General features: G+C 49.1%; 2 protein-coding genes and 1 pseudogene across 2 annotated transcripts; 2 read left to right on the top strand and 1 right to left on the bottom strand.

The window, feature by feature from the left end:
• Positions 1–3,057: 3,057 nt before the first annotated feature.
• LOC125535727 (UDP-glucosyltransferase 29-like) lies at positions 3,058–4,712 on the top strand. Its single transcript, XM_048698791.2, has one exon. The coding sequence runs from the start codon at positions 3,148–3,150 to the stop codon at positions 4,546–4,548; it is 1,401 nt and encodes a 466-aa protein (XP_048554748.2). The 5' UTR covers positions 3,058–3,147; the 3' UTR covers positions 4,549–4,712.
• Positions 4,713–4,852: 140 nt separating this feature from the next.
• On the top strand, positions 4,853–6,021 carry LOC147983855 (uncharacterized). Its single transcript, XM_087540890.1, has one exon. It carries the CDS (start codon positions 5,497–5,499, stop codon positions 6,019–6,021), a length of 525 nt encoding a protein of 174 aa, XP_087397016.1. The 5' UTR covers positions 4,853–5,496.
• A 4,808-nt stretch (positions 6,022–10,829) lies between these two features.
• On the bottom strand, positions 10,830–16,778 carry LOC147983854 (uncharacterized; annotated as a pseudogene).
• Positions 16,779–17,370: the final 592 nt, after the last annotated feature.

Below are 17,370 nucleotides of genomic sequence, written 5' to 3'. Positions count from 1 at the left end.
AATACCCTACTTCCTGCTTGATTGATCTTGATGAATATGAGTATTACAATAGTTGATCTACCACGAGATCATAATGGCTAAACCCTAGAAGTCTAGCCTATGAATATGGTAATGAGTATGTATGTTGTCCTTTCCGGATTATCCCCTTCAGTTTATATAGACACTGAGGGGATCTTGGGTTTACATGGAGTCGGTTACATGAGAAGGAATCTTCAGTCGCCAAGCTTGCCTTCCACGTCAAGTAGAGTCCAATCCGGACATGATGCAGTCTTCGGCCTTCATATCTTCACAGTTCATCAGTCCGATCCATGGATAACAGGCCGGACGCCCGAGGACCCCTTAGTCCTGGACTTCTTCATTGGGCTCCTAGGTGTTATTCCTGTTTTATAATCTTTGTTTTTTTTCTTCTAAGGGCCTCTATAAGCAGCTGTCATTGTAGACGTGGTGAGCCCACGCTTGTTTCAGGCGTCTCATTCCTGCTGTTAGTACATCCTGTTTTGCGGAGATTTTGCAGGTTCTCCTTCCGTGATGAAAAGCTTTACAACTAACAAACATGCAGGGAGCAAATCAACCTATGATTAGATAGTTAGAGGGACTGTGGTATTCCCAGCCCATCAGGTTCAAATCCTGATGCTCGTATTTATTTTAGGATTTTCGGCGATGCGCATTTGATGGGAGGAGATGTTCCCGTCGACGACAAGACACCTACAGTGAATTCGTAAATCTCAAGATAATATGCCGACTCAGTTTTTCGGAGATACTCATAAAGGTAAGGTGTGTGTGTGTGTGCGTTTATAGAGATAAGTGTATACACGTGTATATGAGCGTTTGTGTCTATACGAATGTTAAAAAAACATACAGGCAGGGTTCGTTACATCATGTGCCTAGCGCGAGAGCACGTCATGAAGAGAGCATGTGGTCTGGTCAGTGAGCACCTTATATTCTGAACAAAAAAACTAAACAAAGCTATGTAAACATTCAAGCCAAATGCAGCGAGCCAAAACAAAAAAATTTCTTTTGACGCGACACTTCAAGTGTACATACTCCCTTGTGATCTAAACGATCTTATAAAAATTTACAAAGGGGGTAAGTTAGAAGGCGTGCTTTTGATGGCTGGACCAAGAGCCTATCGACAGCTGCTATGAGTCCAACAATGATCGCCGACGGGGGTGCAGTGCAGCGGTGAATCTCTATAGAAGCAGAAGCATGCCGAGCGCCGACGACAGGCCAAACGTCAGCCTGAGAGATTGAGTATTTGATAAAAAACTACCACATTTCACGTCATCGTCCTATAAAATTATCACATTTTAAAAAATGACCGAAAACTATAGATTAGTACTAATTTTGTGACAACAAACTACCAACTTGAGTTGATGACCTGTTTATGACATACGGAACCCGCATGTTAAAACTGACGTGGCGGAAAAGTCAGCTCTGTTTATTTTGGCAGTTAGATTGACCGTTATTACAGATGGGTCCCACATGTCAGCATCTACCTTCTTCTTCCTCATCCTCTTTCTCTCTTAAGCATTTCAACGAACACCTGGTGTTCGTACCCGTGTGGTGAAACAGAGCATGGGCACGCCGTCGAGGACATGGAGCTCGCCCTACCGCGTCGCGGGTGGCCTTGTGTGCAAGCTTCGCGAGCGCCGTGGTGTTGGCCACCGCAAGCTCCGGCGCGCCGCGCGCGGAGCAGCAGGAGGAGCCTAGTCGCGCGCGCACGGAGTTGCCCAGGCTGCCGCACAGCCGGTCCAGTGGCGAACAGGGCGTGACGCCGGAGCTGGACGCGTCGTGGATGCCGGCCACCGAGAAGAGGACGAGGAGGGGGAGATCGCGGAGCATAGGAGAGGAGGTGCCCATGGGCGGCGCGGGCGAGCACTAGCCTAAGGGTGCCGGAGCCGGCTTTCTTTCGCGTGGAGGAGGAGGTCTTTGGCATGGACGGACCACTCCGGCGATGGGCTGGGCGGATGCGACGGCGGAGGAGCGGCGACGCCCTGCCCGACCATGGGATGCTGCTCCAGATGGTGGTGTAGGGGAGCTCCCCGCCAATAGCCGTGGTGACGCTCGCGACCGCGCCCATGGCCGCACCTGACATGCGTGCTCGAATAACAACACCAGTCACTCCTTTTGTCGGATGATGCATATGAAGTGTTTGTTAAAATGTTGAACAGGAAAAGAGGAGAAGAAGAAGAAGAAGAATGACATGTGGGCCCCACCCGTCATAATGGTCAATATGACAGTCAAAAAAAACAGAGTTGACGATCTCCGCCACATCCGCCCTGACAAGCTTGGCGACTGAAGGCAAGCTTGAAAGACACGCCTCAATTGCGAACATTTTAGATGGCAAATTTAGTTGTATGGTACGTCAATTTCTGCAAAGAAAAAGCAAGTGGCAAAAATGCTGGATTTGCCATCTCGTACCAATAAGTAAAGTTGCAAAAACATTTATGTGCCATCTCCTCCCATGTGACGTTCGCCCGTTATCATTTCCGTAAATAGAAACCCTTTTGGATTTTCAATTGGAGTGAAAGAATATTCAAATATCACACAAGAAATTGATTAGAAAAGAATTAATTCTTTACATCATAATAATATAATACTAACTTAGTAGAAAAAGAAGTTTCAGCTCTTTTCAGGCTCGTTTCTAGCCAATTCTTCCGTAACTCTGGCAACTTCTGGGTTTTTTCTGCCCCGGAAGCCGTCGTTTCACGCAGCCCGCGAGAAACATCAAATTTGAATTTGCCAGCCGGCCGGCCACCTACCGACCCTCCCGCCGTCGTGCCGCGTGCCCCATCTAGATCTAGAGGCCAGAGTCACGAACGTGATGGAAGAAGCCCGACACGCGCCTCTCCCCCACGCAACGCGTGGCCTCGGAAGAGTGACTCCGCGCGCCACCCATGCTGACGCCGCAACCCCCGACCTCCGGGGAGCTTGCGCGCGGCGCTCGCCCACTGAGCTCTCTGCACGTACGTACGTCGACGGTCAGCGCCCTCGCGTTTCCAGACACGATCACTCCGCCTATAAATCCACGCGCCCCGCCGGACGCAGATCACACAGCAAGAAGAAAAATTCAACTCCGGCACTGTTAAGCTGCACGGCACTCCTGTACCCAGTAGCCCCATCCACAGCCACGTCCGATCGATCGCCATGGCGCAGGCGGAGAGCGAGCGCATGCGCGTGGTCATGTTCCCGTGGCTGGCGCACGGCCACATCAGCCCGTACCTCGAGCTGGCCAGGCGCCTCATCGCCAGCGCCTCCGACGGCCACCACCTAGACGTCGTCGTCCACCTCGTCTCCACGCCGGTCAACCTCGCGCCCCTCGCGCACCACCAGACGGACAGGCTCAGGCTCGTGGAGCTCCACCTGCCGGCGCTCCCTGACCTCCCGCCCGCGCTGCACACCACCAAGGGCCTCCCCGCCCGCCTCATGCCCGTCCTCAAGCGCGCCTGCGACCTCGCCGCGCCGCGCTTCGGCGCGCTCCTCGACGAGCTCTGCCCGGACATCCTCGTCTACGACTTCATCCAGCCGTGGGCGCCGCTCGAGGCCGAGGCGCGCGGCGTCCCGGCGGTCCACTTCGCCACCTGCGGCGCCGCCGCCACGTCGTTCTTCATCCACTGCCTCAAGACGGACCGGGCCCCCAGCGCCTTCCCGTTCGAGAGCATCAGCCTCGGCGGCGCCGACGAGGACGTCAAGTACACGGCGCTGGTCGCCGTCCGCGAGGACAGCACCGCCCTGGTCCCCGAGCGCGACCGCCTGCCGCTCAGCCTGGAGCGCTCGTCCGGGTTCGTGGCCGTCAAGTCCTGCGCCGACATCGAGCGCAAGTACATGGACTACCTGTCCCAGCTCTTGGGCAAGGAGATCATCCCCACCGGCCCGTTGCTCGTCGACTCCGGTGGGTCGGAAGAGCAGCGCGACGGCGGGCGCATCACGCGGTGGCTCGACGGCGAGGAGCCTGGCTCCGTGGTGTTCGTCTCCTTCGGCAGCGAGTACTTCATGTCGGAGCGCCAGATGGCGCAGTTGGCGCGCGGGCTGGAGCTCAGCGGGGTGCCCTTCCTGTGGGCGGTGCGGTTCCCGAACGCAGAGGACGACGCCCGCGGCGCGGCGAGGTCCATGCCGCCGGGGTTCGCGCCCGCGCGCGGGCTGGTGGTGGAAGGGTGGGCGCCGCAGCGGCGCATCCTGTCGCACCCTTCCTGCGGCGCGTTCCTGACCCACTGCGGGTGGAGCTCGGTGCTGGAATCGATGGCGGCGGGGGTGCCGATGGTGGCGCTGCCGCTGCACATCGACCAGCCGCTGAACGCCAACCTCGCGGTGGAGCTGGGCGCGGCGGCCGCGCGCGTGAAGCAGGAGCGGTTCGGGGAGTTCATGGCGGAGGAAGTGGCGTGGGCGCTGCGCGCGGCTGTGAAGGGGGAGGAAGGGGAGGCGGCGAGGCGCCGCGCGAGGGAGCTGCGGGAGGTGGTGGCGCGGAACAACGGCGACGGCCGGCAGATCGCGACGCTGCTGCAGAGGATGGCGCGGCTCTGCGGCAAGGGCCAGGCCGTGCCAAATTAGTGGGCCTTTTAAAATGTTTTTGGTCGAAAATGAAATGCGTCTAACAATATGTTAATGCATGTCAACAAAAATTATATCATTCGATTTGTATTTGAACATAGTTTGTAATGACATAACTTTTTGTGACATGCATGAAATTTTGTTAGTTAAATTTACGTTCTAAATTTGGCATAAATAAAATATAATGAGAGCCAATAAACCAGGACAAAGGTAGTAGCAATTATATGTGCTTATTTCCTTAACTGGTCCACACAACCAGCCAGCAGCATTGTGAGCTCGTCGTAGATCTAGCCATCTGTCAGCCGGTGATGCGAGGAGAGCGAGGTTGTAGTGCTCTTTCTCCTGTGTCTGTCTTATAGTGCAGTCGGTATGAAACAATGCGAGCAAGGGCGTCGACTCGTTGTCGTAGGCTTCTTCCACCGCCATGTCATTGTCACTCACCCTCGGCGAGCTCATCAGGATGCCTATTTCTATCTACCTGCATGGCGGTCCTAGCAGTTTGCCGCAAGGCCGATTACCTCGTGCTTTTGCTTCGCCGAGAGGCTTCCACAACATTCTCGAGCTTGCGGTCATGACAGAGGTGATGCACGGAGGAGGATTGTAAGTGGACGACTGGGCATGTTTGTGATGTAGATGGTGCCGGCCGAGAACATGGTTAAATAGCCAGACCAAGCGTCTGTTCAATTTTGGACAGTTGACCAATAGATTGAATTTTTATTTTTTATAAATATTATCTAAAAATTAAACTAGAATTACCATGCATTCCAAATATGGAGCAAGCGTTTTGGCCATGATTTATTTCCTTTCTTTGGCCGCTATAGTCACTGTTGCCCTATGCCCGAAATTGACGGCAGATATAGCGCAACGTGAATGGTCTCGCTGTTTTGGCCACGATGATATTTGACCGTCTCTACGACTCAACAGTCAGTCCAACGACACGAAGGAGAAATGAGCCGCCGGTCCCGCTCCCCCTCGGCCTCGCCGCTGGGTGACCTAGACCTCCGCGTCCACCGTCGCTCCTCCCCGCCGGACGACGGCCGCTCCTTCCTCGCCCCCACGCCCCCGCTGGAGGACGACAACCTCCTCCGCGAGATCCTCGTCCGCCTCCCTCCGCTGCCGACCTCGCTCCCGCGCGCCGCCCTCGTCTGCAAGCGCTGGCGCCGCCTGCTCAAGGACCCCGCCTTCTTCCGCCGCTTCCGCGCGCACCACCGGCGGGCCCCGCTCCTCGGCTTCTTCGCCGGCCTGTGCCACCCGATCTTCTTAACGCCCACGTTCGACCCACTGGATCGCATCCCCGCCGGGTGGCTCAACCGGTTCACGTCGAGCGGCGAGGGGCGCGGCCACTTCTGCGGCTGCCGCCACGGCGTCGCCCTCCTCCTCGGCCCGGAGCGGCCCGAAGCCCTAGTGTGGGACCCCATCACCGGCCACCAGCGCCGGGTGCCTTCTCAGCCAGGGTTCCACATCAACAGGTAGGAGACCATCGTTCGGCACGCCGCGATGTTGTGCCCTGCCACCGCCGGCGATGGCGATGGCGGCGGCGATAGCCCGTTTAAGTTGGTGCTACGCTACAGCCACAATGGGATCCTGGCTTGCCTCTACGAATCGGAGTACGGTGTGTGGGGAGATGCGGTCAACACAGCCACTCCTCACGAGATTGATCCGTTAAGCCATAGCATTCTGATTGGGAATAATGCACTTTGATGGAGGATCGATCATGGTGCCCTCCTTGAGTTTGACATTGAAAGGCAGAGCCTGCGTGTGATTGAGCGGCCGACGGATGCTCAACGTACCGCGCAGTCCTTCTTCCATATCTTGCGGACAGAGGATGGCGGCCTCGGCCTTGCCATGTCTTCAGGCGCACCATTCAGCCGTGGGAGAGGAAGTCTAGCCCGGATCGTTGGGTGCGTGGAAAAACCATTGATCTATCTCAGCTCCGTTTATTGGGGCCGACGGAGAGAACATTGGTAGTGCCCATACACTACTAGAAAAAAAGCTACTAGTAGCGTTGGTAAAATAGCTATTAGCAGCGCGGGTACCCGCGTTACAACTAATAATTAGTAATAGTGCGGGTAGACCCGCGCTATTGCTAACTTTGCTATTACAAAACCGCGCTACTACTAATGAAGTAGTAGTAGCGTGCTTATAATACCAACGCTAGATACTAGTAGCCCTTAATTTGTTCCCACGCTACTACCAACTATGTAGGATTAAAAAAAATAAAATCAACCAATTCCATTTTATGCATACAATTCTAAGAAACAATAGTGATGGAAAAATGTCACTATCACACAGTTGCCATATTCCTTATTCCTGATTCTACTGTCACACAGTTGCCATATGTGCTACCACACAGTTTCTCATTCTACATTTCCTCACTCCAATAGTAAGAAAAATGAAAAGGAAAAATAGAGCTAGTCTGCCGTTGAAATGTCCTTATTCCTGAGTAATATTCAATGGAACGGTGCAATTACACTGCAATCTCATGGATTCACTTTGCCGCTTCAACATCTCATTATCCTGCAGCAGTAGAAATGAGCATCAGCAAGGCATATAGATATAATGAATAAATGGAGAGGAAGCATAATCTCAGACGATACAGGAGAAAAGGACTAAGATTCTGATACAATGCGAATATGCACTGTAAGTACACATATATTTCAGTTACAAAAAAATATTCAATTAAAAAGTGACAAATAACCATAGTTTTAAATAGCCGGCTATAGCCTTGCTATAGCTCCGCTATAGCTGTTTGAGGGTGTTGCCGCTAAATGATTTCATGTACAATTTGCCGATATAGCTCTGCTATAGCCCACTATAGCCCAGCTATAGCTGTTTTTAAGGGTCGCCGCTACATGCCATAACCTGCTATTTAAAACATTGCAAATAACTGAATGAAACTCAGACTATATATTTCAGTTACAAAAAACATTTCAGCTTAGAAATGCACTGTATAAATCAGACTAAATAGATAACACTACCGAAGCTTAAATTTTAAATGTGCAGTTTAAGTATGAGCACCTACCAACTGAATATAGCTAGCTAGCATAAATGTCAATTGGCACATGGTTTTTCTTGGTGCATTTGCACTAGGAAACTAGTCCTAACATATCAATATTTTGATCAGCATTATCCTACAGGCCCATCACTCAAGTGCATAACTAACAGTAGTAACCATCAACAGTACAAACGTATGTAATAACATTACTAACTCAAAGAAGATGCTAGGGGTTCATTAAGAATGCTAAATATCTCTAAGTTACCAAAGCTAGTGAGGATGGTCTCGAATTCGTAAACCCACTTCATTTATCTTGTTCCGACTTGTGAATGGCGACTGAATTTGTTTTAGACAGTAAGTAAGGTTGGTAACGGTGCAGCAGAGTGGTAGGATTCAGATACTATTGTAGAAAGAATGGTGGTGGTAATGCAGGAACAAAAGGCGCACATCTCTAGGAGGAAGCTTAGAGGCACAAAAGTCAATAGGCCAATTCTGTCGAGAAATCTGGGCTCTAGGGGTGACTACGTTCAGTTTAGGCAACTTCATCATCCAAGATGACTTGTACGGGCACAACTCCCAACCCGCCGCCTCACCTAGGAGGAGAAGCCAAGAGCGCAGAGAGAATCAACACCCAGGCGGAACAGAGTAAGTCGAGAAGAGAGCACCCACCTCCGTTCCCGGCGACGGCGTCAATGCGCCACCCTGAGGCGGCGGCGGCCGATCTCCCAATGCATCTGGCAAAGGAAAATGCAACGGACGACCAGGGCGGACTCGCCGCGTGCCGGCGCACGGAGGGGCCGCTGGCAACGGACGTGCAGCTCATGCAGGCGAGCGCCATGGGCCCTCCCTCGCTCGCTCGGTGGCCATCTATGTCCCTGCCATAACCACCAACTAGCAGCAGTAGCAATCCATCAGACCAGCGACCAAATACGAAATAGAACTGGGATCAACCTCTGGATCACCTGCAGAGTGCTCAGAACTGTTCCCTCCTTTACCTGAACCCAAATGCACCATCAATCATATTTCCAAGATCCATAAAAACAGAAGTAGGTCTGACTTATGAACCCATGGCAATCTGACTTATGATGTTCAATTTTCCATATCAAATGGATAAGTTCAGTCTTCGAACAAAAAAAGCATAAGTTTCAAAAGAATCGAATATATATATAGCATTAGTTACATACTAGGTTCTTTTGGTGTCATGCCACGACTGAATAAAAGAAAATGTTTCTTTAACCCAAGAAAATGTCAGAATTTCCATGGCACGTGTCTACAGACTAGTTATGCGCTGGGGTGTTCTTCTCATGTCAGGAAATAGCATAATTGTGCAGTATGGTTTTTCTGAATCAAGATGTGATTGATCTCTGAATCAAGGTATACACAAATTGGCAATACTTATGCTAGAAGAAACCAGTAAATTTAAGAACATTAAGATCACTACTTTTTTGCAGATTGGAAAGTACTCCCTCTGTAAAGAAATATAAGAGCATTTAGATCACTACTTCAGTGATCTAAACGCTCTTATATTTCTTTACGGAGGGAGTACTAATTTTTTATCTAATTTAAGCTAATTAACTCACATATTCACACTACGGTAAGCATTCTAGTATCTGGGTTTACACTTCATACTAAAAATTATCTACCTTTCTTTGAGCAACACCAAATTTGTCTACCTATGTCGAGAAATAGGTACAGATAGCGCCAAATTTATACAGAAACTTAAATTACCGACAGCTGAACCAAACCATGTGTCATTCACATGTATCACATCATTCTCTACTCTTTTCTACTAACATGCACAGATTTAACTAATTCATTGGGCATGGCACATCATACTCTTCTCACGGCGCATTATACGGTTTTCTTGTAATAACCCTATTATCTGAGATAAACATCTAAGATCATACTATGTGCACTTGACATTACCTAAGCTCTCCTAGAACTGCATTCTCTATGTCTACATATGCTACAAACATTGCCAAATTTGTACTGAAACATTTTTTCTGTCTGTGAATGCTGAAACTCAAATTCAAGAGTCCAATTATCTTTCGGATTATTGAAATGCTGTCGAGGGGGCTCTACCGGTTCATATATAGGTTATAGTACTTGTTTCTCTGTTTGTTACCTAAATTGTTGCCAATAGTTTGTGATATGATTGTTGAACCCGGCGAAATCTAGAACAAAACCGTTTTCGTTTCTATGCACATACAATATATGGATGGTTAAGTTCAGAAATGCTATTTGAGTAATTTGATTTGCACATTTCCCTTTTGTTGTCTTCGTTACAATATTTTCTCTCTCTACAAGTTAGTGTTCATGTCTGTTGATCTTACCAGTAATCCTATATCCGCATTTACGACGTGCATCTATATCTTTCCTTATTGAATTAATATGCAAGTTTCATTAAGGTTTGAATCCTTTGCTGGAGAGTCCTCCTACTAGAATCAGAAATAAATATTGCTTTTCTCCTATTTTCTGTAATTAAGGCCATATCTATTTGAACCGTAGTAGTCATGTTCTTCCTTGTCACTGTTTGATTACTGTCATAATTTGATTTTGTGTGTTTCATGTAATTTGGAACAAAATCAATTGAAAACAGTTATAGTCCTCTAGACAACATAATGATAGGCTGGAAGCATCCTTCACTACTGTGCAAAATGGAGCATTACTATACTGTTTTGCATATATATATTTTTCATCAAATTTGTAGTAGATGTGCCTTTGCTTATTCCTATAGAACATTGTATCTTATGTTAGTAACTGGCTCAAGGTATACATGACTACATTGCCATCTTGAACTAAAACCAGGACAATAATTATGGAATGGAGGGAGTACCTTTTATTTTAATTTTTGTCCGTTTATTTTGTCTTTTGTTTGTAGGTAATGTGGCTGATGGGGATGATGATGGGCCTGAAATGTTAAACAATGAAATAAATGTTCATGAGTGGTCTCTTGTTACTGCTAGCATGATGTGTCCCTTGATGAGGTGATGTATATTTACCTTGTTCTATATATACAATTTCTGTTATCTAAGGCATCTAACTATTTTGATAAGTATGTAATATTAACTGTAAATTTTGTTTACCATGATTATTATGTGTTTTCTTGTACAATATTGTAGTTCCACCAATTAAAAAATTTCTAGTATCAGGCAGTTTTTCATGTCTCCTCTTTTCACGTTAGTTTTATAACCGATACTCGCATACTGCTAGTGATTAACCTGTGAACAATTAATTCTGGAATAAGGTCCCTAAACGTGGTACTGAACTTTTATGTCTTCACTTCTTCTTTGGTACAACCCCCCTGGACACATCAACGGTCCAGATTAAAAGATACCCTTTCGTGAGAAGAAGTGAGTAGGGGTAGGATGGGAAATCAAGGTGGGGGAGGCGTACCGCGGCGTAGCGAGGCGCGTGTCCGTACGGCCCGCTCTACGCCCGTACGTGGGCGGTGTACGCCGCGTGAGGAGAAGGGCGGGCCCACGCGTACTAAAACCTAATCCATTAATTCGTCGCGGATTAGGCGAACCATTAACGCCGGCGCAGTGAGCCGTCCCGTCACCGGCGCCGGTCCGCGGGCGGCGCGGATTCACACGCCACCGCTTGCCGCGCGCCTGCGCACGCCACCGCTTGACCGCCCGCGAACGCCGCCCGCTCGTACTCAGGCATTAATCACCGGCGCCGATTCACACGCCGCCGCCTGCCCTTCTGTGCCCTTTGACCGCTCGGCTGCCCACCGACATTGATCGCCGACGCCGATTCACACGCCGCCGCCTGCCCTTCTGCACCCTTTGACCGCTCGGCTGCCCACCGGCATTGATCGCCGGCACCTCCCGCCCCACCCACCACTACGCCCTATAAAAAGCGCCTCGCGCCCTCCGCCGGCTCGCACACCGCCCTCGCCTCGCCTCTCCTCTCCTTCTCCCCCCTTGTCGCCGGCGTCCTCCTCTTGCGCCCTTCACCACCTCGTGCGCCCTGCCTCTCCCTCTCGCCGACGATGACCCGCCCTAACTTGACGATGGAGGAGGCGGAGGAGCTCGCCCACTTCGGCATCCCCGCCGCGCCCGACGTGCGCCTGCCGGCGAGGTGGCGCCTGAGCATCGACGGCGTCCCCATTGCGCCGGTGCCCGAGGTCGGCACCCACCTCTTCGCCCGCGCCGCCGGCCTGTACAGGGCGCGCCTGTCGCCGGAGGAGCTCGCCGACCCCCAGTACGCCCCCAACAACCCCGTCTGGGCGGACCGCCTCGCCGACGATCGGCTACGGCGTCTCCACGCCTACGCCGGCCCGCGCCCCCCATGAAGCACAACCGCGCGCGGCGGCATCAGCTCTTGGACGGCCGCACCTTCGAGGAGGTGGTCGCGCCGTACCGCACGCAGGCGGTCGCCGGCGTCGTGCCTGCTCCGCCGGGGGACGGCTTTCAGCTGTACCGCCGTGGTGAGGCGCGCTTGACCCGCGCCCGCCTCGACTTCGGCGCCATGCACCCGCCCCCGCCCCGCGGAGGCCGAGGCGGTGACCGCGACGCTGTCCGCCTCGGCCCCGGCGATCGCCGTACGGCGGGCAGGAACGGCGCAGGGTCCAGCCGCGCCCCTCCGCCCGAGCTGCAGCAACTGCCAGAGCCGGCATTGGTGGCGGAGTACAGGCGGCTGGCGGCGAAGGCCGGCGACCCGGACGACATGCCGGGCTACCTGACGGCGCTCCGTGAGTCGGAGAACATGCCGCAGCCGCCGCCGCTCGTTCAGGAGTACCTTCAGGTCGCCCCGGGCGCCGTCCACCCGGAGGACTTTCCCAGGTACCACGCCGCGCTCGAGGACTCGATGGCTGCGCCGGCCGTGCCCGTGGTGCCCCTCGACGATAGCAGCAGCAGCAGCGACGACAGCGATAACGGCGACAGCCTGTATGACGAGGCAGACTTCGGCGGCGTGAAGGACGAGTAGTTTAGGGTTTATTTGAAAATGTTGTTTAGTAATGTTTAATTATTTTCGTAATGTTCTTTAGTTAAGTTTTATTTCTAGTACTATGTAAAATATCTATGAAAACTCTAATGAAATATCGAGTGTTTGAATGGATGGTTTTTAAATGTTGTTGAACAATCAAGTGTTGAAATCGATACTGTTATTTTTAGTTTTAGAAAGAGTTGTATTGTAAAAAAAATGAGAAAAGAATCAAACTAGAAAAGTAAATATAAAACCAAACAATAAAAAATTGACATAATATTTACAAAACAAGTTAGAAGATTTTTTTAAAAAAACTATTGTATTGTAAAAAATAAAATTCAGAAAAAAAGTAAACTTGAATTGAAAAAAACCTATGTAAACTAGAAAAGTAAATATAAAACCAAACAATAAAAAATTGACATAATACTCGCAAAACAAATTAGAAGATATATTTTTAAAAAAAAATTGTATTGTAAAAATAAAATATAAAATAAAAATTAAACTTGAATTGAAAAAAACTTATGAAAAAAACCTATTTAAACTGGTGCGGGCGAGCTCCGGCAGGCGAGGTGCGAGCGGCCTGCCGCGGTGCTGCGCGTTGACTGGCGAGGTGGGCCGCTGTAAGGCGCAGTGCGAGCGGCCTGCCGCGGCGCTGCGCGTCGACTGACGAGGTGGGCCGATTTCAGTAGGCCTAGTGGGCCGCTCGAAGGCGCGCCTGCGAGCGATCGAGGGTGCAGGGGCGGGGTGGATGGTTTCGTTTAGTCCCACCTCGCCCGCCGAAGGACGCCCAGACCAGCTTATATAGGCGGATTCATGCACGTTATCAGATAAGATAGATAGTAATAATGTGAGTTGACTTTGCATTGCCCGGGCAGCTCTGCCGCAGCTGCCCGGACAGTGTATACTGTTCGGACAGCTGCGGTAGTGCTGCTAGTGCATTGTAAATTCAGATCACATCATTATTATGTATCTTATTTTTAATAGTTTAGCATTTTATGCAAAGTTTATTTTATTAATACATAAAGTTTTGTAATATTTTTGTCCGGTCAGCGTTTTAGTTGTTTCAAATTCATACATTATATTAAGAAGGTCAATTTTTTGACATCTTCAGAATGGCCTGAAATTTTGCATGTGAGTTAGTATGCCATTCCCACACATAATCCAAAAATTTATGGTATTTTGATACGAAGAACACGTTGCGTCACGTCCGGTCAGCATTTAAAGTGTTTTGACCAAAAAAATTATAGAAAATTCATAAAAGGGCAAAAAGCCACGAAACTTGTCATGCATCCTATTCATGATGGTACAAGACTGTGGAAAAAATTAGGTTCATCTGAAGGATGTCGAAAAATAACTCGTTTTCGGACAGGGCCTTTACTCCTACTCGAACGGTCTACGGAGAAGAAGGTCAATTTTTTGACATCTTCAGAATAGCCTGAAATTTTGCATGTGAGTTAGTATGCCCACTCCCACACATAATCCAAAAATTTATGGTATTTCGATACGAAGAGCACGTTGCCTCATGTCCGGTCAGCATTTAAAGTGTTTCGACCGAAAAAATTATAGAAAATTCATAAAATGGCAAAAAGCCACGAAACTTGTCATGCATCCTATTCATGATGGTACAAGACCGTGAAGAAAAATTGGGTTCATTTGAAGGATGTCGAAAAATAACTCGTTTTCGGACATGGCCTTTGCTCCTACCCGAACGGTCTACGGAGAAGAAAGTCAATTTTTTGACATCTTCAGAATGGCCTGAAATTTTGCATGTGAGTTAGTATGCCCATTCCCACACATAATCCAAAAATATATGGTATTTCAATACGAAGAGCACGTTGCGTCACGTCCGGTCAGCATTTAAAGTGTTTCGATCGAAAAAAATTATAGAAAATTCATAAAATGGCAAAAAGCCACGAAACTTGTCATGCATCCTATTCATGATGGTACAAGACCGTGAAAAAAATTGGGTTCATTTGAAGGATGTCGAAAAATAACTCGTTTTCGGACAGGGCCTTTGCTCCTACCCGAACGGTCTATGGAGAAGAAGGTCAATTTTTTGACATCTTCAGAATGGCCTGAAATTTTGCATGTGAATTAGTATGCCCACTCCCACACATAATCCAAAAATTTATGGTATTTCGATATGAAGAGCACGTTGCGTCACGTCCGGTCAGCATTTAAAGTGTTTCGACCGAAAAAATTATAGAAAATTCATAAAATGGCAAAAAGCCATGAAACTTGTCATGCATCCTATTCATGATGGTACAAGACTGTGGAAAAAAATTGGGTTCATTTGAAGGATGTCGAAAAATAACTCGTTTTCGGACAGGGCCTTTGCTCCCTACCCGAACGGTCTACGGAGAAGAAGGTCAATTTTTTGATATCTTCAGAATGGCCTGAAATTTTGCATGTGAGTTAGTATGCCCACTCCCACACATAATCCAAAAAATTTGCAGGCGTGCTTGTGTGCCACACTGTAGCGTGTGAAAAAAAAATCCCGACGTTTCATGGCTTTGCGAAAGGGAACACATACTGAATGCATGTCACACCCCAGACCGACACCTCAGATTTGTACTATGAGTACATGTCAACATGCACGAAACGCACCCAACTTTTGCATGCGCGTGTGCGTGACCCCCACGGTCTCGCACGTCAGATTACGACGTAATCGGAGTACGAACGGAAGTCGCGTCACGTCGGGAGACGTTTTCTGGGTATTTTCACGGAGAAAATCGTAGTAAATGCATAGAGTGTCGAAACACACCCAAATTTTGCAGGCGTGCTTCTGTGCCACACTGTAGCGTGTGGAAAAAAATCCCGACGTTTCATGGCTTTGCGAAACGGAACACATACTGAATGCATGTCACACCCCAGACCGACACCTCAGGTTTGTACTGTGAGTACATGTCAACATGCACGAAACGCACCCAACTTTTACATGCGCGTGTGAGTGACCCCCACGGTCTCGCATGTCAGATTACGACGGAATCGGAGTACGAACGGAAGTCGCGTCACGCCGGGAGACGTTTTCTGGGTATTTTCACGGAGAAAATCATAGTAAATGCATCGAGTGTCGAAACACACCCAAATTTTGCAGGCGTGCTTCTGTGCCACACTGTAGCATGTGGAAAAAAATCCTGACGTTTCATGGCTTTTGCGAAACGGAACACATACTGAATGCATGTCACACCCCAGACCAACACTTCAGGTTTGTACTGTGAGTACATGTCAACATGCACGAAACGCACCCAACTTTTGCATGCGCGTATGAATGACCCCCACGGTCTCGCACGTCAGATTACGACGGAATCGGAGTACGAACGGAAGTCGCGTCACGTCGGGAGACGTTTTGTGGGTATTTTCACGAAGAAAATCGTAGTAAATGCATCAAGTGTCGAAACACACCCAAATTTTGCAGGCGTGCTTGTGTGCCACACTGTAGCGTGTGGAAAAAATCCCGACGTTTCATGGCTTTGTGAAAGGGAACACATACTGAATGCATGTCACACCCCAGACCGACACCTCAGGTTTGTACTGTGAGTACATGTCAACATGCACGAAACGCACCCAACTTTTGCATGCGCGTGTGAGTGACCCCCACGGTCTCGCACGTTAGATTACGACGGAATCGGAGTACGAACGGAAGTCGCGTCACGTCGGAAGACGTTTTCTGGGTATTTTCACGGAGAAAATCGTAGTAAATGCATCGAGTGTCGAAACACACCCAAATTTTGCAGGCGTGTCAAAAAAACATTACAACGTTTCATGAAAAAATAATACAAAATAAACAAAAAAAATAAAAAGTCCCATATTACGGACGGACTCACTTAAGAAGATTAAAGTGAATTATTGCTGTGACACTCCATGATTATGGAGTGCCAGAGCATAATTTACGTTAACCTCCTTAAGTGATACTGCCACACTAGAGGACTTGACATTGCAAGCAGATTACGGTATTTAAACAGGTTAATTAGCACGGCGAGAAGCAATGTGGGACTAAACATTAGCATGTTCGGCGGTGGCCGCCATCGCTATAGGTTGGCCGCTATAGGTTCGGCGGTATCGGGCTGGGCCCATACGGCGAACGAATAATTTTTTTCCCTTTCCATCGCCGTATACCGCCACGCACGGCGGAACCCTATCCACACCATTCGCCCCCCCTACGCCGCCCCGTGCCCAGTCGCCCTGCCACGATCGCCCTACCACGATCGCCCTCAGGCGCGCAACGATCTCGCGGCACGTGCGGCGCCGTCCATCGCCGTCCACAGTCAACGGCGCTCGTTGGCACAGACTGCCCCATGCCCCGCAGGCGCAGATCGCCGACGCTGGGCAGCCTGCTTTCGGCTCCGCCACAGCCGTTGTTCGGCGGCTGTCGCCCGGATTAAGGTCACGTTTCTCACCTCGAACAATTTCTATCGATGCTATTGCGTAATTATATGTATTAATAGGAAAAAATTAACATGCAATATGGACATCGATGGTGTGATTCCATGTTCCATAGAGAAGTGGATAAGTCTCGTTGAAAGATTTACCACCGCTCAGTGATTTAGGTTCTACGAAACAGGCTTGGAAGAGATGTTGATCATTCCGTCAGTACAAATGAGAGATTTTTTGCTGCATTTTATGTTGTTAGGTTATAACCCAAACAGCAAAAAATTCATGATACAAGAAAATAGTGGCAGTAAAGGCCTAATTTCACTTAGAACGGACGATGTGTGTTCAATATTTGGGTTTAAGAATGAAGGTGAGGATGTTTTTGGCATTCTTGCGACGGAAGGAAAAGAGTTAATAAAGAAAATTCCTATTCAGTACGTTCACAAAAAAATGGTCACATAGTGATAGATGACTTGATTCAAAAAAGTGTGAGGAATAAATCCGCCGACGATGAATTT

This window comes from Triticum urartu, chromosome 2A (genome assembly GCF_056163025.1).
Source record: "Triticum urartu cultivar PI428250 chromosome 2A, HENAU_Tu73, whole genome shotgun sequence".
Classification (NCBI taxonomy): domain Eukaryota; kingdom Viridiplantae; phylum Streptophyta; class Magnoliopsida; order Poales; family Poaceae; genus Triticum; species Triticum urartu.
The sequence above is the reverse complement of the archived record's forward strand: the minus strand, read 5'-3'. Positions and strand labels throughout refer to the sequence as shown.